Genomic DNA, 26,095 nt, shown 5'->3' with positions numbered 1-26,095 from the left:
TCCTAAGGCTGCATAGGTTGAGACTCCCTGGTAGGCCCCGCTGATGTGGTTTGCAGAGCTGGAAATATCAGCCTCACTTTGTGGTGTGGTGAGATTTGCTTCACTTGATGGCTGATAGGGCCAGAGTGTGCCCCGGGGTGAAAAGAAGGACCCGGCATTCCTCAGAGGATGCGCCTGCTGCCTGTGGCCTTGGTGACGCTGTCCCGCAGCCAGGTGCCCTTCCCGTGACCATCACTCGGGAGGGATGAGAACCTTGGGAAAAGGCTGCACTTGCTATGCCCCTGTTGGAGGGAAGTGGGGACTTCAGTAGCTCCCCACGGTGAAAGTGTTGCGTCTGGGAGGAGGTCTTGGTTCAGCCTACATGGGGGGCTGTCTGAAAGGAAGTGGGAGATGCTGCCCTGCAGTCAGAAGACCTGTGTGTGGTTTGTGAGACTGCCTTGCTCCTTGCCAGTGCCAAGTGCTTCTCACTGGAGATACAGGAAGCTGGATGGGCCTATGGCCTGATCCAGCGGGTCTGTTCTTATGTTGACTGAAGGTCATCTGCTCTGATTCCTGTGTTTGCTGCCACCCTGCAGAGGATCTTTTGGGTGGGTCTCTCCTTGTAGGCTGAGGTAGGCAGAGTCTGTGGGTGCAGGAGCAGGTCAGGGGGCAGTGCCTGTGATCACCTCTCCCAGGCTTCTTGGGAGTGCCTGTGGCCAGTGGAGTGGTGGGGTCTGCAGGGGCCCTTGGACTCGAATGTCTCCTGCAGAGTGTAGGCCATGTGTGGCTGGGAGTGGTGGTGGTCCAGAAACAGAGATTGTTGTCCAGAGTGGGCCAGGGCTTTCCAAGTCTCCCCACTTCTCCTTGGGAAGGCTGCTCCTCACACACACAGGACCCTTGTCCCCTGCAGTGCCCGAGGCGCTCTGGCCAGGCCATGTGTCTCAGGAACACACTGCAGCATTTGTCTGGGAGTGCAAGGAGGAGGCAGCCCTGGAATGCATCCCCCCAGCCTGGAACATGCTGGGAATGTCTTGCAGAGTGTCGGTGTGGCTGCCTCCCATGTGGCTGCCTTCTGCTCACAAGGAGGGGGCCAAGTGTGTGCTCTGCAGGGTAGGCCCAGCCTGGCTACCCCTGCAGGAGGGAGGGGGGCTGCCTTCGCCCAGAGTGCCCACCCTGCATTCGGACAGGTCCCTTGACTCCCGGCTCCCCTCTTGAGCTGGCCTCGATGTGCCCTGGTCTGCCTGCAACCAGAGTGCACCCCTGGAGGTTGGAGGGGAAGGTGCACAACTTATCTCACTCCTTTGACTTTTGTGTCCAGCAATGGATTTGCCCTTGGTGGAGCTGGAGGGGGCAGGCAGACAGGCCTGCTCAGGAGAGAGAGGTGCTTCTGAGGGGCTAGAAGACAAAAGGTCTTTGTGTGCAGGTTGAACCCTGCCCCACCTCGCTTTGTGAATGCGCGGGGTAGCTTGTGGGTTGTGGTGGTGGGGTAGGAGCCGGCAAAAGACTGGGGTGACCTGCGGAACTCTCACACAAAGTTGCTCCCCTTCTTCCCAAATTTTCCCCAGGTACAGGGCAGGCTGATCTCTGGCTTGGGGGTGGTGACTGTTGCTGCCTGTCTGTTCTAGGGGTGTGGGCAGACCGGGGCACTCCATGCCAAGAGTGTCTCTGCTGGCCAAGGTGTTGTTGAGTGGGAAGTCCTGGTGGTGCGCATGGCAGCAGGAAGTTCTGACTGGACTGGGTGTGCCTGTTTGCACAGGTATATGGAGGCACCTTTTGGGGGTGTGGTGCATGCAGGCCAAGCTGCCCATCCCACGGAGTGTGTGTGGAGGGTGTGTGGCTTCTGAATCTGGCCCCTTGTTCCATGCAGCCAAGGTAGGATACTTCCCTTTGGTCTTTCCCTTTGGTCCATATTTCTCTGGGTATGGTCCAGGTGCTTGGCCCAGAGCGGCAGGATGTTTTTTAGAGAAAAGTGGGCTGTGAGCAGCTTCTGCGGCTCCCTCAGGAAGGCTGGGGCTGGGCCATAGGACTGGAGGTTCTGCCCACCTCCCGTGCCTGGGAGGGAGGGTGTGGCCAGCTTGTCCCCAGAGTGCTCCTTCTGGCACTGCTTTGGAGAGGAAGTCCTTGTGGACCCCAACTGCTGGTGGAAGGCCCTCAGCTGTCTCTGCTGGAATCTCTTCACGGGGCAGTTGCGGTAGAAGTTTCCTTTCAGGTTGTGGCTTCCAAGCCTTTAACATAAGAACATAAGAACAGCCTCACTGGATCAGGCCATAGGCCCATCCAGCCCAGCTTCCTGTATCTCACAGTGGCCCACCAAATGCCCCAGGGAGCACACCAGACCACAAGAGACGGGCATCCTGGTGCCCTCCCTTTCATTGGCATTCTGACATAGCCCTTTTCTAAAATCAGGAGGTGGCACATACACATCATGGCTTGTAACCCTTAATGGATTTTTCCTCCAGAAACTTGTCCAATCCCCTTTTAAAGGCATCTAGGCCAGATGCCATCATCACATCCTGTGGCATGGAGTTCCATAGACCAACCACACGCTGACTAAAGAAATATTTTCTTTTGTCCTAACTCTCCCAACACTCAATTTCAGTTGCTGTCCCCTGGTTCTGGTGTCATGTAAGAGTGTAAAGAGCATCTCTCTATCCTTCCCATGCATAATTTTGGATGTCTCAATCATGTCCCCCTTCAGGCGTCTCTTTTCTAGGCTGAAGAGGCCCAAACACTGTAGCCTTTCCTCATAAGGAAGGTGCCCCAGTCCAGTAACCATCTTAGTTGCTCTCTTTTGCACCTTTTCCATTTTCACTATGTCCTTTTTGAGATGTGGCGACGAGAACTGGACACAATACTCCATGTGTGGCCTTACCATAGATTTGTACAACGGCATTATAATATTAGCTGTTTTGTTCTCAATACCTTTTCTAATGATCCCATAGAATTGGCCTTCTTCACTGCCACCGCACATTGGGTCGACACTTGCATCGACCTGTCCACCACCACCCCAAGATCTGTCTCCTGATTTGTCAGACAGCTCAGAACCCATCAGTCTATATGTGAAGTTTTGATTTTTTGCCCCAATGTGCATGACTTTACACTTGCTGACATTGAAATACATCTGCCACTTTGCTGCCTATTCTGCCAGTCTGGAGAGATCCTTCTGAAGCTCTTCACCATCACTTCTGGTCTTCACCACTCGGAGAAGTTTGGTGTCATCTGCAAGCTTAGCCACCTCACTGCTCACCCCTGTCTCCAGGTCATGTATGAAGATGTTGAAAAGCACCGGTCCCAGGACAGATCCTTGCGGCACACCGCTTTTTACCTCACTCCATTGTGAAAATTGCCCACTGACACCCACTCTTTGTGTCCTGGTCTTCAACCAGGACTCAGTCCATGAGAGGACCTGTCCTCTAATTCCCTGACTGTGGAATTTTCTCAGCAGCCTTTGGTGAGGGACAGTGTCGAATGCCTTCTGAAAGTCCAGATATATAATATCCACGGGTTCTCCAGCATCCACATACCTGTTGACCTTTTCAAAGAATTCTAAAAGGTTTGTGAGGCAAGACTTACCCTTACAGAAGCCAGGCTGATTCTCCCTCAGCAAGGCCTGTTCGTCTATGTGTTTTGAGATTCTATCTTTGATGAGGCATTCCACCATCTTACCTGGAATAGATGTTGGGCTGACTGGCCTATAGTGTCCCGGTACCCCTCTCCTTATTTTTTAAGTTTGGTGTGACATTTGCTATCCTCCAGTCATCTGACACTGTGGCCATTTTGAGAGACAAGTTGCATATTTTAGTCAAGAGATCAGCAACTTCATTCTTCAATTCCTTAATAACTCTTGGGTGGATGCCATCAGGGCCCGGTGACTTATTGATCTTTAATTTATCAATGAGGTCTGAAACATCTTCTCTTTTAACCTCTATCTGACTTAACTCCTCGGTCAGGAGGGGCCGTTCGGGCAGCGGTATCTGCCCGAGGTCTTCTGCCGTGAAGACAGATGCAAAGAACTCATTTAATTTCTCTGCCATCTCTAAGCCTCCTTTTATCTCCCCTTTCCCTCCCTCACCATCCAGAGGGCCAACCGCTTCTCTGGCGGGTTTCCTGCTTCTAACAGATTTGAAGCTTTTATTATTCCCCTTAATGTTGCTGGCCGTGCATTCCTCATAGTCTCTCTTGGCCTCCCGTATCACTTTCTTACATTTCTTTTGCCACAGTTTTTGTTCCTTTTTATTCTCCTCATTAGGGCCAGACTTCCATTTACGGAAGGAATCTTCCTTGCCTTTTACGGCCTCTCTTACTTGGCTGGTTAGCCATGCGGGCACCCTCCTGGACTTAGTCGAGCCCTTCTTCCTTTCTGGTATACACCTCTGCTGGGTCTTTATTACTGTTGTTTTAAGCAGCCTCCATGCACTCTGAGAAGAGATTGGACTCTTTTTACCTTCCCTTTCAACCTCCTTCTAGCCAGCCTCGTCATTTGGGGGAAGTCTGTCCGTCAGAAGTCAAGGGTTTTTGTGAGAGATTTGCCCAGTATTCTTCCCCTGACGTGCGCGTCGAAACGGATTGCAGCATGGTCACTGTTCCCCAATGGCTCAGTAACATTGACATCTCTAACCAGGTCCTGAGTACCGCACAATATTAAATCCAGAGTCACCTGCCCTCTGGTGGGCTCCGTGACTAGCTGGTCTAAGCCACAGTCATTTAGCACGTCAAGGAATCCGGTCTCCTTTTCGTGACCAGAACACAAATTGACCCATTCGATGTGAGGATAATTGAAGTCCCCCATGATTACAACCCTGTCCTTCCTTGTCACCTCCCTGGTCTGTTTCCTCATTTCAAGGTCCCCTTCCGCTTTCTGGTCTGGAGGTCGATAGTATGCCCCCAGTATTGCATCGCTCCTCAGGCCTGGTAATTTAACCCACAGAGATTCTTTTTTTGGGGGGGGGGCAGGCATGTTTGGCAAGCCCCCACACCTGTGGAGCTGACAGTAGGCTGCCACCTACCGGGCAGCCAGCTTGGGACAGGAAGGTGGGAGGAGCCTTCTTGGCCATGGGCCCCTACCCCACAAGTGGAGCTAGTAAGGAGGACCCCCTCCGCCCCGTCTGGTCATTGAATGATTCTGAGCATGGCCTGGAGAGGACCGAGGCAGAAGGGAGGGAGGGCCCCAGGTTGTGGTTGCTGGCGGCTTCTCCAGTAAGGCGCCTTGAGACCAGGAAGGCAATGGGAGGACTCTGTGTGTGGCGTTGCCGGGGGAGCTGTAGTCTTGGGCAGGGGAACGAATGAGGAGACAGTCGTCTTTTTGCTTTCCCAGGGAGTAGGTCCTCTTGAACACCATGGGGCTGGCTTCTGAGTAGACCTGCCAGGCCTTGGTTATGGGAAGCTGCTTCCTGCTGGGTGGGAGTCCCAGCTCAGCTCATCCTTACCGAAGTGTCTCTGCTGACTGCCAGGGGCAGCGCCAGGGCTTCAGGCAGGAGGTGCTGACTGGGACATTCTCCCCACCCAGTAAATTGTGCCTGTGTGTGTGTGCCTGGCTTTGGACACAGAGCAGCCTAGTGCCCCCCTCCAAGGTGCCTTGGCCTCCTCGCAGCAGTGCTGGCAAGCAAGGGCTGTGGCTTTCTTCCGAGTAAACACATTTGGGGTTAGAGAGAAAAGGCAGCAGTGGTGTGAAGGAGGAGCTTGTGGCTTCCTTCCGCTATGGGGCCGGAGTCTGTTTGAAATGGGGAGACCTGGTGGGTGGTGGAGTAGCCCCCCCCAGTGAAATGGGAGAAGAGGGGTGGGGGTGGGGGTGGAGAGCGCTCTGGCATGTCACTCTTGCCAGGCATTTGGGGAGGGAAGCCTGAATCCTGCTTCTCTTCCCCCCAACCATGGAAGAAACCCAAGAAAGAGGGGTGGGGGGCAGTGCCAGTGTAGCAAGCCAGGCTCCCCCCCCCCCATGGGTGGGCAGTGAAGAAGGGGCCTGGTCTGCTGAGCACTGCATCTCTCTGCTTTGGGACCAGTGGCAGCCTTCTGGGAGCAATGAGACTGTGTGTGTGTGCGCAGGTGGGTGGGTGGCACTAGCAGTCTGCCTCACACCCACATAATATATCTGCTCCCTCCCCCCTGTCCTCACCCGCAGGCCTGCAGGACACGCCCCACTGGGCGTAGGGAAGGCTTATGAAGAGTGCAGGGCCAGGAAGTCTTCCTGAGGTGGGAGAAGGGACTCTTGGGCACAGGCCAGCTGCCGACTGCAGTGGGCTTCATTCTGGGTTCGTGAGGACCCCCTTGTTGGAGGAAATTAAAAGTAGTTTCCTGTTTGGGGGGGAAGCAGAGTAGCTTAAGCAGCGGACCCCCCTTTGGGTATCACCCCAGAGAACCTCCCTCACCCGGCTGACTGCTATTCAATAAAAAAGACAAAGAGGCAATGGCTTGTTAAAGTTGCAAAAAAGAAGTTATTTCCATTGAGTGTATATTTACAGCGTCTGATTAGGATCAGAGGTTCAGCTAACACTTAGATAGCAAAGCCCTGGAGCTGCCTCGCCCTGCATGCCTTGTGCTCAAGATGGCCTGGGCATCAGAGCCCTGGTGTGCGCCATCTTAACAGGTCGGTGGTCAGAGGACAAGAGGAAGTGCTAAGAGGAGGATAAAGGGTTAGGGCCACACCCCACAAGGATCACTGAGAGAACTGGGTCATAGCTTGACCCCTTCTGGACAGCAGACGGAGTTGCACCAACTCCAGCACCCCTCAAGTGCCCCTGCCTGCAGGAGGAAGGATCAGCCTCCACCCTTTTGTTCCCACAGAGCCCTTTCCCTACGGCAGGCAGCGCACGCCCTGCTTTGACCTCCTCATCCTCCCTGGTGCAGCCTGTGGCTCATGAGGAGCCCTGGCCCCCTCCTAGACAACCAGAGCAGCCTCTTCCCATGGCTGGGGGCAGGGGCTTTGTTGCAGAGGCCTGAGCTCAGTCTTCCAGAGCCATTTCCGGGGAAGTGTATGGAAGGAAGCAGAGGGCAGGCAGTCCAGCTTGGAAGAACACTGGCGCGAGGAAGGGCCAGTCCCGGAGTTGCTCTGGGTTTGAATCCTGCTTTGTCTGCCAGTAAGCTGTGAGGGGCCCCTTGCGCAAGACAATGGCAAGGAGGTGCCTGAGAGGGCCAGAAAGAAGGTCTCCAAGTGCTTGAGGAGCCACAGCTCCGTCCCTGGAGGTGCGGCTCGGCTGTTCTGGAAGACCAGAGGATGGGGGAGCACTGTTGGTGCCAGGCTGTAAGGATCCAGATAGTTATGCCATGCATGTCAGAACATGGTTGCCGGCAGAGGGGTGGCACAAGCAGCCCCGGGGCTGAGGGTCTCCTCCTTGTTGATGACTGATGGGTGGGCCTGAAGCTTCCTGTGTGGAGTGTGCTCTGAGATGGACCTACCCTGGCAGTACTCTCTGGAGAAGCTAGTGGGGTTGAGAGCCGTGGCTTTGGGGGTAGGACTGGGTCTGTTGTGGGGTACATAACACCCACCCCCTCAGGCAGCAAGTGAAGCCAAGGGTGCTTTGTGGCTGTTGCCCTGTCCTGGACAGCTGACCTTGCTTGCTGGCAAGGGTGGGGTAAGAACATAAGAACAGCCCTGCTGGATCAGGCCATAGGCCCATCTAGTCCAGCTTCCTGTATCTCACAGCGGCCCACGAAATGCCCCAAGGAGCACACCAGATAACAAGAGACCTCATCCTGGTGCCCTCCCTTGCATCTGACAGAACCCATTTCTAAAATGAGGAAGTTGCGCATACACATCATGGCTTGTACCCCATAATGGATTTTCCCTCCAGAAACTTGTCCAATCCACTTTTAAAAGCATCCAGGCCAGATGCCGTCACCACATCCTGTGGCAAGGAGTTCCATAGACCAACCACACGCTGAGTAAAGAAATATTTTCTTTTGTCTGTCCTAACCCTCCCAACACTCAATTTTAGTGGACATCCCCTGGTACTGGTGTTATGTGAGAGTGTAAAGAGCATCTCCCTATCCACTCTGTCCATCCCCTGCATAATTTTGTATGTCTCAATTATGTCCCCCCTCAGGCGCCTGTTTTCTGGGCTGAAGAGGCCCAAACGCCGTAGCCTTTCCTCATAAGGAAGGTGCCCCAGCCCAGTAACCATCTTGGTCGCTCTCTTCTGCACCTTTTCCATTTCCACTATGTCCTTTTCGAGATGTGGGGCAGGAGGCGTGCTCTGCAGCCACGGATGCGATTGTGGCTGGCCCTGGTCAGGGCCTCCCAGCCACAGCCCTGTGTTGGAGGAGTGCCTCTGCTGTGAGCAAGGCAGGGGAAGGAAGCCGGGGGAGCACCTGAGAGGCTTGTGGAGCATGGCGGTTGCCTTCAGTGCTAGCATTTGTCAGCAGCTATAGCTCTCCTGGTCTCAGGCAGTTGGGGAGGGGGGGAGCCTGAAGGCGTTCTGCACAGGAGGCAAGGGTAGGTCTGCTGCAGCCCCTCCCTCCTTGGCCTGGGCAGGTGCTGTCAGGCTGGAGTGCAGCCCCGGAAAAAGAGCATGGGTCCCCCTGGCCTCCGGCCTTTGCTGCCTGTCGGCCAGCAAGATCAGGTGCCCCCACTTATTACTCAGCTCTGCGGTGTGTCCCATGGAGCCCTCACCCATCTGGTCTTCTCGTTGCAGAGGTGAAGCACCTGGTGCAGCAGTTCTCCCATGAGACAGTTGGCAACTACAGCGTCTTCCGGGTGGACCCCTCCTCGGGGACCCTCTATGTGGGTGCCAGGGATGCCATTCTGGCTCTGCCTTTGGAGGCCATCGGGCAGCGGGCCAGGAAGGTAAGCTCTGGCTGGCTGCCTCTGCTGCCTGTGTTGGGAGGTTGCTGCCTCGCTCTCTGTTGATGGTTGGGAGACACAGTGTCTGGGTGAGACTTTGATGGGCACCGTGGGGAGAGGGGGTGGTTGCTTTCCCCCCTTGATTGACTCAGTCAGTTCCTTGTCCCCATTCCCTCAGTCTCCTTGACTGGCCCAGGGGTGGAGTTGGGGGGTGGCATTGATCTCTCTGACCTTCCCCAAGACAACTCCTTTTCACCTCCAGTGGCAGCAAGAGGTCAGGGGTGGGGCTGGTGGTCCATCTGCTCAGAATGGAAGTGGGACAGGAGTGTGTAGGTGTGGCAGGGGCACCCACGGCGCTTTTTGTCTTTCAGATCTCCTGGAGTGTGCCCGAGAATTCCCGGATTTCCTGCACCCTGAAGGGGAAGAAAGAGGCAAGTCTGGTGCGGGAGGGAGCCTGCCTCACCTTGCCACCTGGGGGCTCTGCTTGGATGCCCGTTTTGGGTATGGGCAGGTCCTAGCAGCCTGAGGAAAGGAACAGCCCCTTGTCCTCCACTCCTCTGTGATCTGCTCCACCTGAGAGCCTGTCTGTTCCATTCCCTTCCTCCCAGTGTTCAGGCTGATCCCTGAGCTGGAGAAGCCTTGGTGCCTCTGTTGCTTGACTGTGGGACGGTTTTCCAGCCCTTCCTTCTGATAAGGGTCCTGTCCGCAGCCCCAAGCTTTGTCCAGAGACCGTTCCTGGAACCGATAGTAAGAACGTAAGAACAGCTCCACTGGATCAGGCCATAGGCCCATCTAGTCCAGCTTCCTGTGTCTCACAGCAGCCCACCAAATGCCCCAGGGAGCACACCAGATAACAAGACACCTGAATCCTGGTGCTCGTCCTTGCATCTAACATAGCCCGTTTCTAAAATCATGAGGTTGCACATACACATCATGGTTTGTAACCCGTAATGGGTTTTGCCTCCAGAAATTTGTCCAATCCCCTTTTTAAGACATCTAAGAACATAAGAACAGCCCGCTAGATCAGGCCATAGGCCCATCTAGTCCAGCTTCCTGTATCTCACAGCGGCCCACCAGATGCCCCAGGGAGCACACCAGATAACAAGAGACCTGCAAGGCCTCCTGGGAATTGTAGTTAAAAACATAAGAACAGCCCTGCTGGATCAGGCCATAGGCCCATCTAGTCCAGCTTCCTGTATCTCACAGCGGCCCACCAAATGTCCCAAGAAGCACACCAGATAACAAGAGACCTCATCCTGGTGCCCTCCCTTGCATTGGCATTCTGACATAGCCCATTTCTAAAATCAGGAGGCTGCACATACACATCTTGGCTTGTACCCGTAATGGATTTTTCCTCCAGAAACTTGTCCAATCCCCTTGTAAAGGCATCCAGGACAGATGCCATGAGTTCCACAGACCAACCACATACTGAGTAAAGAAATATTTTCTTTTGTCTGTCCTAACTCTCCCAACACTCAATTTTAGTGGGTGTCCCCTGGTTCTGGTGTTATGTGAGAGTGTAAAGAGCATCTCTCTATCCACTTTAGCCTTCCCGTGCACAATTTTGTATGTCTTGATCATGTCTCCCCTCAGGCGTCTCTTTTCTAGGCTGAAGAGGCCCAAACGCCTTTCCTCATAAGGAAGGTGCCCCAGCCCCGTAATCATCTTGGTCGCTCTCTTTTGCACCTTCTCCATTTCCACGATGTCCTTTTTGAGATGTGGCGACCAGAACTGGACACAATACTCCATGTGTGGCCTTACTATCGATTTGTACAATGTCATTTTAATATTAGCTGTTTTGTTTTCAATACCTTTTCTAATGATCCCAGGCATACAATTGGCCTTCTTCACTGCCGCCACACATTGGGTCGACACTTTCATCAACCTGTTCACCACCACCCCAAGATCTCTCTCCTGATCTGTCACAGACAGCTCAGAACCCATCAGTCTATATGCGAAGTTTTGATTTTTTGCCCCAACGTGCACGAGTTTACACTTACTTATACTGAAACGCATCTGCCATTTTGCTGCCCATTCTGCCAGTTTGGAGAGATCCTTCTGGAGCTCCTCACAATCACTTCTGGTCTTCACCACTTGGAAAGGTTTGGTGTCGTCTGCAAAATTAGCCACCTCACTGCTCAACCCTGTGTCCAGGTCATGTATGAAGGGGTTGAAAAGCACCGGTCCCAGGACAGATCCTTGGGGCACACTGCTTTTCACCTCACTCCACTGTGAAAATTGCCCACTGACACCCACTCTCTGTTTCCTGGTCTTCAACCAGTTCTCAATCCAGGAGAGGACCTGTCCTCTAATTCCCTGACTGTGGAGTTTTCTCAGCAGCCTTTGGTAAGGGACCGTGTCGAACACCTTCTGAAAGTCCAGGTATATAATGTTCACAGGTTCTCCAACATCCACATACCCGTTGACCTTTTCAAAGAATTCTAAAAGGTTTGTGAGGCAAGACTTACCCTTACAGAAGCTAGGCTGGTTCTCCCTCAGCAAGGCCTGTTTGTCTATGTGTGTTGAGATTCTATCTTTGATGAGGCATTCCACCATCTTACCTGGAACAGATGTTAGGCCTATACTGGCCTATAGTTTCCTGGGACCCCTCTCCTTATTTTTTAGGTTTGGTGTGACATTTGCTATCCTCCAATCATCTGACACTGTGGTCGTTTTGAGGGACAAGTTGCATATTTTAGTCAAGAGATCAGCAACCTCATTCTTCAATTTCTTAATAACTCTTGGGTGGATGCCATCAGGGCCTGGTGACTTATTGATCTTTAATTTATCAATGAGGTCTGAAACATTTTCTCTTTTAACCTCTATCTGACATAATTCCTTGGTCAGGAGGGGCCGTTCGTGCAGTGGTATCTGCCTGAGGTCTTCTGCTGTGAAGACTGATGCAAAGAACTCATTTAATTTCTCTGTCATCTCTGAGTCTCCTTTTATTTCCCCCTTCCCTCCCTCACCATCCAGAGGGCCAACCAGTTTTCTGGTGGGTTTCCTACTTCTAACAGATTTGAAGAAGCTTTTATTATTCCCCTTAATGTTGCTGGCCATGCGTTCCTCATAGTCTCGCTTGGCCTCCCTTATCACCTTCTTACATTTCTTTTGCCACGGTTTATGTTCCTTTTTATTCTCCTCATTAGGGCCAGACTTCCATTTACGGAAGGAAGCTTCCTTGTCCTTTATGGCCTCTCTAACTTGGCTGGTTAGCCATGCGGGCACTTTCTGGATTTAGTGGAGCCCTTCTTCCTTTGCGGTATACATTTCCGCTGGGTCTCTATTACTGTTGTTTTAAGCAACCTCCATGCACTGGAGAGATTGGACTCTTTTTACCTTCCCTTTCAACCTCCTTCTAACCCGCCTTCTCATTTGAGGGAAGTCTGCCCAGCGGAAGTCAAGAGTTTTTGTGAAAGATTTGCCTGGTATTCTTCCCCCAATGTGCACGTCAAAACGGATTGCAGCATGATCACTGTTCCCCAATGGCTCAGTAACATTGACATCTCTAACCAGGTCCTGAGTACCACACAATATTTAATCCAGAGTCACCTGTCCTCTGGTGGGCTCCGTGACTAGCTGCTCTAAGCCACAATCATTTGACATTTCAAGGAATCCGGTCTCCTTTGCATGACCAGAACACAAATTGACCCAGTCTATATGAGGATAATTGAAGTCCCCATGATTACAACCCTGTCCCTCCTTGCCACCTCCCTGATCTGTTTCCTCATTTCAAGGTCCCCTTCTGGTTTGAAGGATGTTAGTACGCCCCCAGTATTACATCGCTCCTCAGACCTGGTAATTTAACCCACAGAGATTCTGCAGTGAAGCCGGACCCGCCTTCAGTTTCTACTTTGCTGGTTTCTACTCCTTCTTTAACATGAATGACCATACCCCACCTCAAAGTCTTCTCTGCCGACAGGGCTCTGGAAGCCCCAGACACGGCCCAAGAGGCTGCTAACACTGCAGGCTGGTTTCGGCCGGGGGGGGGGGGCGATCCCAGGGTTTGTGACGCCTGCCAGTGCTGCTTCCTGGTCTTCCCAGCCACCCACAGCTGCTCTGCTCCCACCCTTTGCACTGTTCCCCCATTGCAGTGCTCCATCTGCTCTCTTTTGGGTGGCTGCATCACTTTGTCCCTGGAGGGTGCAGCTGCCACACAGTGGGCTGGTTGGCTGCCTTGGAGTGGTGCAACCATACATGGGCGAGCTGGGAAGTCCCTCGTCCGAACCATGGCTTAGCTGTGGCCCCAGCTGTGCACCCTCCCTTGCTCAGTCCCCTGCCGCCCCCTGTGTTTGCATTGTGTCAGAACAGCAGGGATACCCCAAGTGGAGCACAGCTGGAGTGCCTCCGGTAGGTGGCTGAGTGTTCTCTCTCCCCATTTCCGTCCCCAGTCAGAGTGTCACAACTTCCTGCGCATCCTGGAATTTGCCAACCGGACCCACCTCTTGGCCTGTGGCACGTTTGCCTTCAACCCCCTGTGTGGCTACGTGGTGAGTAGGCAGCCTGGTCCTCTGGGGCCAGGGGAGGAGGGCACTGGGGGAGCTCACCCCTCTGGGGCCTGCCTTGCCTACCTGTGCATGACAGAAGGTGGCCTCTCCCTCCCTTGCAGAGAGTCAGCGACTTCCACAGTGTGGAGCAGCTGGAGAGTGGCCGGGGAAAGTGCCCCTTTGAGCCCCTGCAGCCGTCATCGGCTGTCATGGCAGGTATGGTGGTGAGGGCATGCCCCCCCGACATGGGAAGGGGTCCTGCGCCCCAGCCCTGTCTGGCAAGCACCAGGCTGTCACTGGGCTACTTTCAGGAGTGGCCTTCGCAGATGGTTTCCGGGGTCACTGCTCATCCCTTCTCGGGAGGGGGTGTCTCTGCCAGGGTGGTGGGGAAGATGGTAGAAGTGCAGCAGACCTACGAGTTGCTCCCCATGCTGGAGGGCTGACTGGGTGCGCTGGAATGCCTGTGTTTCCCCAGCAGATCTTTGCGAGAGAGAGGCTGGGGCATCTCCTGTGCACCCCCTGCTTGTCCCCAGGGAGACTCTGACTGGCCTAGTTGTGTGTCAGGATGGAGTGTGCGGCTCCCTTGCTGCCCTCAGTCTGGCGTGCCATCAGGTAGTGGCAGGTCCGCAGCTGCAGCCTCTTGGCCCAGGTCCTGCCATACCTCTCTTGCCTCTTAGATGGTGCCCTGTACGCAGCTACCGTCAACAACTTTTTGGGGACTGAGCCCATCATCTCCAGAGCCGTGGGGAACCCTGCAGAATGGATCAGGACAGAGACCTCGGTGACCTGGCTGAATGGTGAGGGGGTGGGTGCGCGGGCAGGGTGGCACCTTGGCTCAGAGCTTGGGCTCAGCAGCTGAGAGTCAGTGGATTGGTGTCATGGCTGGCCCTCACTGGATTGTTGTGAGGATAAAGGGAAGAGAGGAGCTTCAGGTGTTGCCAGGAGGGAGGAAGGGCCAGCCCATAAAGGCACCAAATAAAATCTTCTCTCTCAGATCCTGAATTTGTGGCCTCGGCCTTCCTTCGGGAGGGTGAGAGTGGCGAGGATGACAAGATTTACTTCTTCTTCACGGAGACGGCGCGCGAGTACAACTTCTATGAGAAAGTGAAGGTGCCTCGTGTGGCCAGAGTCTGCAAGGTATGCTGGGGCGTGCAGACAGATGTCCTCTTTCCTGCCTTGTGATGTTAAACTTGCTTTCTGCCATTCTCTGGGGGGGGGGCACAGAGGGAGAATCCCCTCCTCCCTTGACAGGCCTATTAAGGCCCACTTTCAGTTAGAACATGCCCTGTGGTCTTTCTGAGAAAACAGGCCCAGGCTGCGGTCATCTTTGCAGAATGTGGGTGTGCGCCCCAAGGGCTGCTGAAATGCTCTTCAGATGGCTTTGCACCACTTTGGAACAACTGATAGCCACGGCATGTGGTGCATGTTGTAGGCAAGAAAATCACCCGTGTTTGTTTTGCAAGATGGCTGAAAGTTTGAGAAGGCTGTTGGCGAAGCTGCGTGGGCTTGATGTCTTCAGCGACAGGGTTTTGTGTGTGTGAGATGATAATTCCTGAAAGAGAAATCCTTCAGACAGTGTCTATTCTGAACATACCTTTATTTTTTTTTAAATGTCAACGCCAAATCCCCTAGTGGATATTCCAGTCCCCCTCCACAGGACAAAGGCCCCTTGTGATGCGCACGTGAGGTGCAGGGAGTAGAGGGAAAAATAAGCCGTGCCCTGCTTGTCCAATGTGTCCAATGTCCTGCTTGTCCAGTGCTGTTGTAGTCCTCAGTGGATTCCAGCTCCCTGGCAGGACAGGAGGTGTTGTCCGACTCGAAAGTGGGGCTCGCTGGGCATGGCTGTGGTGCTCCAGCCCGCAGTGACGCTGCACCACCCCTCTGTGGAAGAGGCCCGGTGACTGACGAGGCTCCTGTGGTCTGCTGGTGAAGGTCACTGCGGAGTGCCACAGATGCCCACTGCTTCGGCTAGTTCTGCTGCAAGTTGCCATGTGGAGTTTCCTGTGGTGTGAACTGCAGGATCTTTGCCAAGCCCCCACATCCAAAAATGGCATCTGCTGCAGTGTGAATGTGAAGTGGAGCAGCACACCGGAGCCACTCCCTTTGGCCAAGTGCCCTGCTGGCAAAAATGCCACATGGGGCTGTCTTTGTCTTCCCCTCTTCTGTTTGGTGTGATGTGCAATCCATGCTGTGTGAGGACAAGGAGGTCCATCTTCTGCAGCACTGATGAAAGCATCCCTTGGTCCGCTCCCTCGTCTGGGAGTGGATGGACAGAAGTCTGTGTGGAGTGGACTGCCTGGTGCCTGTGGGTGGAGGATCCTACTGCTCTGTCCCCCAGAGCTTTGCTCGCTGCCTGACGTGCTGTAAGAAGTTTCGGCATCCATGTTGTCCTGATGTTGATCTTTGAACGGGTCTTGAAAGGGACTGGCACGGTCTCCGCTTCGGTGTGGATTGGGTCTTCTTCTTCCACCCACCTGCACCCTTTGCTGTGGAAGTGCCTCACTGCTTGTGTCAGTGGCGTGCAAATCGCTGGTGTACCGTGTTGCAGGTGATTGTGGGTGTTAAAAGAGCCCACACACACACACACACACACACACACACACACACACACACACACACACACACACACACACACCTCCCACCGCTGGGGCAAGTGTCCACTGCTGTTTCCCCAGCCCTTTCCCCCTGGTGCGTCTTTCTCCTAGAGAAACCACAGTCAACCCTTTATCCCTGTGAGTTGATCTGGGGTTTAAATTGTTGCCTTTCCACCAAATCCTGTCCTATTCTGTGCGCCCTTTTTTGATGCCGGATTCCACAAAATTGCTCCCCCTCCCCTCCCCACAACTGGGGTGTAAACCAGACTATCTCGGGTCAGATGGCCGAGACTGGGGAGGGGGCCTGGGCAAGGCAATTCTGAAAGTGCCCCACATCCTGGGCTCTTTCAGCCCAAATGGGAAGGATGCTGACAATGTGCAGGTCACAATGTGCGTGGCTTCCCAGAGCCAGCAGGGATTCCCAGCCTGAGCATGAAGCTCTCCCTGCAGCTCAGAGGTGAGTGAGGGTCCTGCCGGCGAGCTCTGGAGCGAGGGGGTTCTTCACGCAGTGGGGCTGTGTTTGTGTTCTGGCTGGGAAGAGCTCTCTGTGGCCTTCAGACTCCTTGTTCTGTAAAGAGTGGTTGGTCCTGACAGTCCCCAAGATTCTGGTTCTTGGAAGAACTTGTGCCTCCTTCTTCACTTCTGTGGCTCTTTCTGGACAGGGAAAGAAAGGGACCCTCTTACTTGCTGAAAGGCATTCTTTGCACACCTCCTGGGTTTGCACCCGAAAATTTACAGAGTATATATTTGAACAGCATGATGTAAATATATTTGGACGGGGGAAACAGCGGAAGGGCCATGAAGTTGCAGTTGGACATTTAAGCAGCACAATGTGTGGGCGTCTTGGAGATGGCTCCAGTTGACATGTGGCTTCCTTCCACATGACCTGCCCTCTTCAAAATATGCAACTGATGGGGCTGCAGCAGCCGGGGCGGGGAAGCACAGCTGTGGCCCCTGGAGGGGTATGCATGTTGGGGGCTGCAAAGCTGTCAGGCTGTGGGATAGGCCTTGGCGGTGGTTACCAGGAGAAGCTGGGGGCAGGGCGCTTTCTTGCTCTGCCTGCTGATTGCTGCCCTCCCCTTTCCAGGGGGACCTGGGAGGACAGAAGACGCTGCAGAAGCGGTGGACCACCTTTCTGAAGACACAGCTGGTATGCTCGGACCCCGAGAGTGGCGTTGTCTTCAATGTTCTGAAGGATGTGGCCATGCTGCCTGCAGAGAACTGGAGGGCGACCGTCTTTTTGGGTGTCTTTGCAGCCGAGAGGTGAGGCGGGTGAGCCTGGCCAGCATCACGATTCTCAGTGATGTGACGGATAGGTGGGGTGGGTCCCCCTTGATGATTCTGCAAGGCCAGCACTGCAGTTCAGCCTGGGAGGATGAAGGAACTGCCTGGGAGAGCTGAGGGAAGGGGCAGTTGGCAGTGGCTGCTGCTGCACCTTGTGCTCCTGGGGGGAGGTGCTGGGCCTGGATTGGTCTTGTCATCCTTGGCAGCAGTCTGGTAAGGCAGGCCAGCACCCTCCTCTTGCTTGCCGTGCAGCTGGGGCTTGCTGGACACCTCTAGTGAGAGCTCACGGCGGGATGGGGATTGAGATTTGAGCTGATAAGGCCTGATGGCTGCACTGCTCCTATGGGGGGGGGGCTGTCTGGTAGCAGCAGCTCCCCCTCTTCCTGCTGCTCCAGCTTCCAGGGCTGGGGAGGGCGATCCAGTCCGTTGCTGAAAAGGGGGTAGTCAGATGGAGGGGCAGGTGCAGCCTCCAGGCAGCAGCACAGGCAGATGTCTGGATGTGGGGTGGGGGCTGTGCTTGGCCACTGTGGAGTTGGGGCAGTTGCTGAGTGGGGCTCCCCTGCCCATGGCAGGAAGGCAGGGACGGGCTCAGCCGTTTGCGCCTACAGCGTGGAGGATGTCCAGAGAGCCATGAACGGCCGTTTCAAGGAGTTCAAGCGTGACTGTGACAGGTGGAGTGGCGTGACGCAGGCGGATGTCCCCGAGCCCCGACCCGGAGCAGTAAGTGTCTGGGGTGGGGCCCCAGGAGGCACCGTCCTCGGCTGGAGCTGGGTGGGCTTCCCCGTTCCAGCCCACGGCAGCTCCAGGGCCCTCTTCCTTTGCAGTGCGTCACCCACAGCATGAAGCTGGAGGGCGTTGCTTCCTCCCTGGCCCTTCCAGACCGGGTCCTGACCTTCGTCCGCGATCACCCGCTCATGGATGAGCCTGTCCACCCCACAGAGAACAGGCCCCTCCTGGTCCAGCCGGATGCCCAGTACCACCAGCTGGCTGCTCAGCGAGTTGCAGCGCTCTCTGGAGAGCAGCACGAGGTCTTGTACCTGGGGACAGGTGAGAGGCTGGGGGAGGAGTGCTGCTGTGACCTTGGCAGGGGGAGGGGAGAGCCATGCTGGAGCTGAAGACTGCAGGAGCTCTGCCCTCGCCTTTGACCAGGGGTCCACCAACCCCCCCCCCCCCCACAGAAGACGGGCACCTGCACAAGGCTGTGAAGATCGGCCCTCAAGCTCACCTTCTGGAGGATCTGGCGCTCTTTGCCACACAGCAGCCAGTCCGGAGCCTGCAGCTCTATCAGGTGAGGAGGAGGAAGAAGAGGGAGCTGGCCTTGGGATCTGAGCCTGGCTTGGGGCAGTCCTGGGGGTGAGGTCTGATTGTCGTCGTCCCCCATGGTGGTCCATAGTGGCCTGGCTGTGTGTGAAGGGAGGGGTTCACACCCCGTGAGCCTGGCCTCCCCTGCACCTCTGGGGCACTTGACAGCAAACGGGAGAGTCTCCTCCACCCCAGCCAGGGAGAAATGGAGCCCTTCGTGCCTTCTGCCTGGGTGTGCCTGCAAGACCCCAGGCCCCTTGGCACAGGCGCTGCTGCAGGAATGGAGGAGCCTCTGGGGAGCCCAGCAGTCCAGGCGGGTCCTGACTCCCTGGCAGCCAGACTCGCCCTAACAGGTCATTGGGCGTGAAAGGGTTTGCGAGCCCAGCGGCTGCTGGACGTGGTCCAGGGAGTCTACCAAGACCAGCGTTTCTGCTGCTCTCTTGTTCTGCTGGAAACTGCCTGTCTCGTTTAAAGTGTAACCCTCGGGTGAAGAGGAGCAAGGTGGCTTGCGGGCCACGTGGAGATGTGCCAGTACAGCAACAGGCTGCCTTGCTAGGGGCCAGGTGGCGGTGGCGGCGGCAGCAGCAGCAGCAGGGCAGTCTCCAACTCAGGACTCACAAGCCCCCCCCCTCCAGCCATGCAGAATCTGTTGAGGGGTGGGCAGGCAGGCAGGCAGGATTTCTTGGAGGGGGTTACAGGTTGCAGGTGGGTTATAAGGAAATGCAGGATGACTGTCAGGAGTGGCATAGGGGCTTGTGTGGACCCGGTGAGGAGGAAGCTCACAGCCTCCAATGGGGTCCCCCCCCCCCCGTGAACGTGTACAGGTGAGTGAAATGCATGAAGCTTTTCTCGGGTGCTTGTGGAAGTCAACCCTTGATCCTGATCAGTGCTGCAGGCAGATTGCATCCTGCTCAGTCTGACTCCTCCTCAAAAACCATTTCAGAGGCTGCTCCTGAGCCCTCCAGTGGCTGAGGGGGAATCTCCTGGCTGCAGGGGAAGTTCTGGTGCTGCCCTGCTAACCGCAGGCCCCCCCCCCATGAGGCTTTTTTCTCTGGTCCTCTTCTTCAGAACTGGCTGTATGTGGCGTCTGACAGCGAAGTCACCCAGATCAGCACGTCCAACTGTGCCGTGTACAGCACCTGCCAAGACTGCATTTTGGCCAGAGACCCGGCTTGTGCCTGGAGCAGAGAGCTGGGGGTGTGCAGAGACCACCAGGGTCAGGCTGGGTGAGTAGTACAGCTCTTCCCCCAGGCAGGCAGGTTCTGAGTGGGGATCTCCTGTGCCTCCCCACAAAGCTGCTGGGACACTCCAGCAGCGCCCTGAGCAGCTCTGCTGCTGCCTGGGGCCAGGCAGTCAAGGAATGTACTCTTCTGTTCGCCGTGGGGAGTAGAGGCAGATGCCGGCGGTGGGGTCCAGGCAGCTGTTCTGAGCCACAGGCTGGTCGGCTGTGGTAGGTGGAGCCTGCATGAGGAAGGGCCTCCTAGTGGGGGAGAGGACCAGTAAAGGCACCTGGAGGGCTTCTGCTGCCACCACCCTCCAGTCATGGAGTGCCTGCTGAGTGAGACACTCCCACCCTGCTGGAATACCACCCAACCACTGTCATTTCCCTTGGCAGGTTGCTCCAGGACCTCACGCTGGCAAAGGTGCTGACTCTGTGCCCTGCGGAGAACAAAGGTGTGTGCAGTGACCAAGACCTGGAGGCGGCCTGGAGCAAGCAGTGCTGAGGGCTGGTGGGGGCTCGCCACTGGGCAAGGAAGTGTGGTCTGGAGGGAGAGCTGCCGTGGGCTCCAAGCACTGGCCTGCCGTTCTTCCTCTGCAGCACCCAGTGTGACCATCACTGCTCCTGGAGAGCAGCTGTTTGGCCCACAGCTCTGAGCTGTGGGGAGAAGGGCGGCTCTGCCCTGACGCTCCTGTCTCCTTCTTGGCAGAGGCGCTCACCAGGCTGGAGGTCCCTGTGCTGCTGTCTGCCCGGGTGGTGCTGCCCTGCCTGCCCCGGTCCCGCTGGTCCCGCTGCGAGTGGCAGCGCCCCTCCCAGGATACAGCGGCCTACCTGGTGCGCAGCGATGGGCTGGAGTTCACGGCCACCGAAGCCACCCTGGGCAAGTACACGTGCCGCTGCCTGGAGGCCGGCGTGGGAGGGGTCGTGGCCACCTACAGCCTGGTGAGCACTGACCAGGGTGGCACCAGGGCCGCACAGGCAGCAGAGCGCAGCCACAGCGTCCTGGTCGGGGTCCTCTGCTTCGTGCTGGGTGTCATCGTCAGCAGCGGCTGCCTGCTCCTGCATGAGTGGCGGCGGCGAGGGCGCCTCCAGCGGGAGCTGATCTGCCGTGAGCGGAATGGCCTAGACCTGCTGCAGTCCACCACCACCAGCTGCAGCCACGAGCCCCAGACGCCCAGCTCCCCCGAGGATGAGCGCCACCCACTGGCCACCGCCAAGAAGAGCGGTGGCCTCAACGGTTACCCCCATCTCTACATCAGTGAGCTGGAGACTGAGCAGGCCTGCATCTACCTGGCAGGGGTTCCTCTGGCCAAGTGCGATGAGACCTCCATCTAGAGGGCCCCTTTCCTCACCCTTGCTGGTGCCCGATGGAGGAAGGCAGGGCGCCTTCAAACAGCCTGGCTGGGGTGCAGAAGCCTCATGGCGCAAGCTGGCTCCCTACAGCCTTGTCAGTGCACTGCCATTTGTGGCTGGGGCTGTCGCCCCCGTTGCAGTGTCAGAAGGCAGGCAGTGGGCTCCTTCTCCGGCCTTCCTGGTGGCCCAGGCGCATGAGCAGGGCTCCCCAGAGGACTGAAAAAGCCGAGGGCCCGTGTGGGTTTCGGGCCTGCAGCCCTTCTTGGACAGTGGCAACTGCTGGCATTGGTGTGGCGCTAGGGAGGAAGCCTTTCTCCACTGCCCTGCCTTGAAAGAGCCCAGTGACGATTTTTCGAATAGCAGGTTAATTGAAGGGGCTCCTTTACTGTGACTTTGGATGGGGAGGCACGGGTGTGCATGGTTGTCTTTGCAGTGGCCCCTGGAACGTGTCCTGAGCAGGGCTGGTTGGGATTTCCTCTCCTTGACCACTGCTGCAGCTGGGAGAGGTGCCCCTTTGTGCCAGACCAGTGAATGTGAAGGAAGGGGAGGGAACTCCCTCCTCCACGGGTGGGAACAAAAGGAGATGCTCCTTGTGTGGGGTTAGGGTAGGCTGAACCTTGGCTGTTCCTTAGCTGCCCCAGTGCTCCAACGTGGGGTCAAGTTCGCAGCTTCTATTGTTGCCCCCCCCCGACACCAAGAAGTGAGGTGGGGGCCACTTTGTTGTGAAACGGGTGTTGTGTATTCCTGTTGTATTTTGTTGAACTTCTGGCTTTGTGAGTTATTAAAGGAATGAAACGGGGAGCGTCCACTGGCTGAATACCTCACTGCCATGACAGGCTGTGGCTGCAAGCAACAAGCCTTTGGGCTTGCCCCCTTGCTAGTTGTGCGGTCACATCTGGCTGCCTGTGGGGGCACCTGGCAGGCCATAAGAACAGCCCCACTGGATCAGGCCATAGGCCCATCTAGTCCAGCTTCCTGTATCTCACAGGGGCCCACCAAATGCCCCAGGGAGCACGCCAGATAACAAGAGACCTGCAAGGCCTCTTGGGCATTGTAGTTAAGAACATAAGAACAGCCCCACTGGATCAGGCCATAGGCCCATCTAGTCCAGCTTCCTGTATCTCACAGCGGCCCACCAGATGCCCCAGGGAGCCCACCAGATAACAGGAGACCTACATCCTGGTGCCCTCCCTTGCATCTGACATAGCCCATTTCTAAAATCAGGAGGCTGCACAGACACATCATGGCTTGTAACCAGTAATGGATTTTTCCTCCAGAAACTTGTCCAATCCCCTTTTAAAGGCATCCAAGCCACAGAGCCACTGGCTTAGGCCAGAGCCCATCTAGTCCAGGTTCCTGTATCTGAGTGGCCCACCGGGAACACATAAGACAAGAAACCTGCGCCCAATTGCTACTTCCTGCACCTCCAGAGGGGCTTTCCTTCTAGAAATCTGTCCCACCCCCTACTGAGAGCGCTGGGCCAGGGGCCATCGCCACCTGCTGTGGCAAGGAGTTCTGCAGACAAGCTGGGTAAAGAAATAGTTCTGTTGGCTCTGCTGCCTCCGAGGATAGGACTGGCTTGGCTCCCTGCGCCCACCCGCCCCGCCCCGCGCCTGGCCAGGGGCCGCACGGGGCGCTTCCGCGTGAGGACCCGCTCCTTCCTGCCTCTAGGGTCCCACCTGCTCCGGACCTCGTCGCGGGAGTGGGCGGGGCTTGGGCGTCGCGAGGACGGACGCGGTGGAGGCGGGTGGCGGCCACGGCTCTTTAATGGGGGAGCCTCGGGCGGGCCGAGGCGAGCTGCAAGGGGGCGCCAGGCGCTCCGGCTGCTGGAGGGAGGGCGGCGCGCGCAGGACGTCTGCGGGGAACAGCCGCCCGGCTCCCGGCCCGATTCCTTCCTGGCGGGGGCTCCGCTGCGGGGCGTCAGGGCGCTGCGGACAAGCACAGGGAGACGGGCTCTGCAGGGCCGGCCGGGGGTGGGGGGGCGGCACTCAGCGGCTGCGGGTCTTCCCGGGCGGGCGGAGCGTTCCCGGGAGCGAGCGGGGCCTCGGCGCCTGCAGCCGCCCCCGCCTGGCCGGCCACGAAGCGCGCTGCACTCGCTCCCCTCGGGGAGCGGCTGCGGGCGGCGCCTCCCGGGAGGGCCTGCAGCGGCGGGGGAAGGGCGGCGTACCTGCAGGTCCGAGGTGGGGCCTGCGGGCGGGGGGGCTGTGCGGCTGTCCAGAGGCCTCGGCCGCGGGCTGCCTCTCTCGCTCGCGGGCGTCGGGGGAGCGCGGCGTTCCTGCGGGAGCAAAGGCGGCCTGAGTGGAGCCCCGCGGGAGCCTCCTGGGCCGGCGGCCCCCACCAGCCCCCTGCAGTACCTCTCTGGGCGAGCGTCCGCCGGACCCGCCGCGGGGTCTGCGCCCCCAGGAAGTCGCTCCCCGGCAGCATCGGCGACCCTTCGGGCAGCGGGGACTCGGGCGGCGGCGGCGGCAGCCGGGGGCTGAAAGCTCGTTCTTCCCACTCGCCCAGCTCGTGTCCTTCGCGGGGGGAAAGGAGCGGGTTAGCCTGGCCCCCCAGCGGCCGGGTGTGCTCCCTCCCGCGCTGTTCCAGCCCAGCCCCCCTTCTGCCGTGGTGCAGCGTCGAGGCGGGGGGCTCTCCTTACCACCGCTGCAGGCCAGGTGGCGCATCCGGGCTGTGGGGAGGGGTCCCGGCGGAGGAGGACCCGGAGGGGCCCGGTTGGGATGCTCACCCCACTGGCAGGTGACCTGGCAAAGTAGGGCGGCTGCCCTGCCTCGCCCCACCAAAGCAGGCTTGATAGGCTCAGCTGTGGGACCCAGGCCACTGCCACTGAAGTGAGCTTTCTCAGGCTGGCACGGCACATGGGCACTCAAAGCCAGAGGCACGAGGACATGCTGGCCTTGCAGTGCCATGTGTGGAAAAGCCCTGGGCGCCCCTTGCCCCCTCCGGGCAGCACCACGGGGCGGCCTGAGCAGAGGAGGCATTGTGCCCAGGCCACAAGAAGGCGTCCTTTTGTGTGGGACGGCATGCCTGGACTCCTGCCCCCAGTTTGGCGGGCACGGTGATAGGCTGGGGCAGGGATGACCCAGAGCGTCTCCCGTGCTGCCTGTGGACGCCTGGAGTGCAGGAGCCAGGATGGCGACTGCACTGCAGTGGGAAGCAGCTGGACAAGTGGAGGGTCCTGGGAGTTCCTCTCAGAACAATACTTTGAAAACCCCATTCGGAAAATGGGCTTTGCAGCCAGCCTGCCGTTGGAAACTGCCTGGATTCTGCGTGACTCAAGTCTGAAAATGCTGGAACAGAAGTTTAGTCTGGAGAAAACGCACTCGGGGGCCGCTCTCTGTGGCTCCTGAGGGCAGCAGGCCTAGTTCAGGGAGCGGGAAGTCGAGCTGGGCGGACACAGGGAAGGCCGTCCTGAGAGCCTGGGCAGTTGTGGGTTTCAGGCAGAGAGAGCGGATGGCCTCCTGTCAGGGATGCTGTCACAGTTGTTTGCAGTGAGCAAGGCAGGGGCTGGACCGGGTGGCCCCTGAGAGTGTGATTCCTCCCAGAGTGCTGGCAGGCAGAACACCCAACAGCCAACGGTAGCCATCTCTAAATGCAAAGATGGCTGTCTGGCCTGTGCTCCCCCCCACCCGACCTGGAATCTGACACTGCTGAGGTTGGTGTGCATGGTGGCAGGTCTGCCATCTTTCTGTTTCTCTCTTGGATGCCTGTTTGGCAAAGTGGTGTGGTTTGTATCTAGGCAACCAAGCCGCAGCAGGGCAGAGTTGATGATAGCGGGCAAGGTGTGCGTCGAAAGCAGGTCCAGAGGCTGGCATGACTTCTGGGAAATGGAGACCTGGAGGCAGGTGCGCTTCTGCGCTGGTGGCTCAGGCTTATGGCACAAATGCGCCATGCAGTTCTTGTGACAAGGCATTGCCCCCCCGCCATTCAGCGAACTTTCTTTTAGGAAGGAAACTGCTGCAGGAAGTGCCACTCCCTGACGGGAAGCTGGCGTCATGGTCTGGTGCAACCCTGGGTTGTGTGGCACCTGAAAGGCTGATGGATGAGTCTCAGCAGCAGTCTTGTGGACTGCAGTCCACCTCCAGCAGTTTAGAACGAGCATCAAAGAACAGATGCTACTGCTGTCCGCCTCCAGACACGCGCATGCACACGCACACACCCCATTGTGCCACCACAGCCAGCCCCGATGGGCAGGAAGGGGGCACTTTCTGGCTCCTCGTGGAGCAGCCCTCCCTAACCTCACTCTTTTAACAGGAAGCTTCCTGCACGTGGGCGGTGGATTCCTTCAGACTGGGAGGTATCACCAGTCTGGAATTTGTCACCTCAAGGCGAGGAGCTGCCACGGCTGAGTCAGAGTCACAGGAGGGGATCAGGCTTGTGCGTGGAGCATGTCCATCTCACAGTGGGCTTTTGAAGACTTTATGGCTGCACAAGAGTCATCACGCCACACTGGGAACCCTTCTAGGTCTGAGTGAGCATTGACCAGCCCCTGGCAGGGTAGCAGTCAGGCCTGCACATGGGAGGGGGGATGCTCTGCCCCAGAGAGCAGGGGTGATCTGTAGAGGGGTGGCCACAGAGTCCCCTGAGCACCTCACCTCCTAGACAGCTGTCAGGCACTTGGGCATCCTTGTCCCCAGCTCCAGCAAGCCTGTAGGGACAGAACACAGCTTAGGCTCTTCATCTGTGTGATGATGGTGAAGGATAATGGTTGGGGAATTAAATACTGTTGTAGATAAGAATGAAGAAGGAGGGATATATTTAAGAGGATGCAGGGAAAATGGGAATAACATCTTGTGTGCTTTGATTTTAACATCAGGAAACTACCATCTTGACACGACTGTGTTACATCCTTGCCTGTGTCGCCGTAAGAGCTTTATGGCTAGGTAGAGTGCTGGTCTCTGATGGGTCGATACTGTGGAAGGGTTAAACTTTGCAGTGTAGAAAGGAAAAGCAGAAGTTGAAATAGCTAAGGGCCAAATCCTATCCAGCTTTCCAGCCCTGGCATAGCCATGCCAGTGGGAGCCTTAGGGTTAGTTATGGAGGCCTCCACAAGGTAAGGGAATGTTTGTCCACTTGCCTCGGGGCTGCCTTGCAGCTGCACTGG

General features: G+C 56.8%; 2 protein-coding genes across 2 annotated transcripts in view; one reads left to right on the top strand and one right to left on the bottom strand.

The window, feature by feature from the left end:
• Nucleotides 1–5,031: 5,031 nt before the first annotated feature.
• Nucleotides 5,032–21,090, top strand: SEMA4F (ssemaphorin 4F). Its single transcript, XM_066632187.1, has 15 exons — nucleotides 5,032–5,059; nucleotides 7,054–7,158; nucleotides 8,607–8,758; nucleotides 9,127–9,190; nucleotides 13,151–13,245; nucleotides 13,365–13,458; nucleotides 13,920–14,039; nucleotides 14,237–14,379; nucleotides 16,924–17,099; nucleotides 17,693–17,840; nucleotides 17,945–18,167; nucleotides 18,299–18,408; nucleotides 19,491–19,648; nucleotides 20,038–20,096; nucleotides 20,351–21,090. The coding sequence occupies exons 1-15, from the start codon at nucleotides 5,032–5,034 to the stop codon at nucleotides 20,974–20,976; spliced, it is 2,301 nt and encodes a 766-aa protein (XP_066488284.1). The 3' UTR covers nucleotides 20,977–21,090.
• A 1,671-nt stretch (nucleotides 21,091–22,761) lies between these two features.
• The window catches only part of LOC136655608 (maestro heat-like repeat family member 5), a 67,787-nt gene continuing 64,453 nt past the window's right edge, over nucleotides 22,762–26,095 (bottom strand). Inside the window, exons 32-35 of the mRNA XM_066632186.1 lie at nucleotides 25,587–25,639; nucleotides 23,349–23,507; nucleotides 23,162–23,269; nucleotides 22,762–22,922 (exon numbers count right to left, since the gene is read on the bottom strand). Of these exons, the coding sequence (XP_066488283.1) occupies nucleotides 22,915–22,922; nucleotides 23,162–23,269; nucleotides 23,349–23,507; nucleotides 25,587–25,639 (328 nt within the window). The 3' untranslated portion in view covers nucleotides 22,762–22,914. The remainder of the gene's footprint in view (nucleotides 22,923–23,161; nucleotides 23,270–23,348; nucleotides 23,508–25,586; nucleotides 25,640–26,095) is intronic.

The sequence above is a fragment of the Tiliqua scincoides genome, chromosome 6 (genome assembly GCF_035046505.1).
Source record: "Tiliqua scincoides isolate rTilSci1 chromosome 6, rTilSci1.hap2, whole genome shotgun sequence".
In the NCBI taxonomy this organism is placed as follows: domain Eukaryota; kingdom Metazoa; phylum Chordata; class Lepidosauria; order Squamata; family Scincidae; genus Tiliqua; species Tiliqua scincoides.
Note: the sequence above shows the minus strand (reverse complement) of the source record. Positions and strands in the feature narration are given on the sequence as shown.

Coding starts and splice junctions, on each gene's coding strand:
- SEMA4F (XM_066632187.1), top strand. CDS start 5,032: ATGGGCCCCTACCCCACAAGTGGAGCTA. Junction 8,759..9,126: donor TCGGGCAGCGGGCCAGGAAG/GTAAGCTCTGGC, acceptor TTTGTCTTTCAG/ATCTCCTGGAGTGTGCCCGA. Junction 20,097..20,350: donor GTGCCCTGCGGAGAACAAAG/GTGTGTGCAGTG, acceptor CCTTCTTGGCAG/AGGCGCTCACCAGGCTGGAG.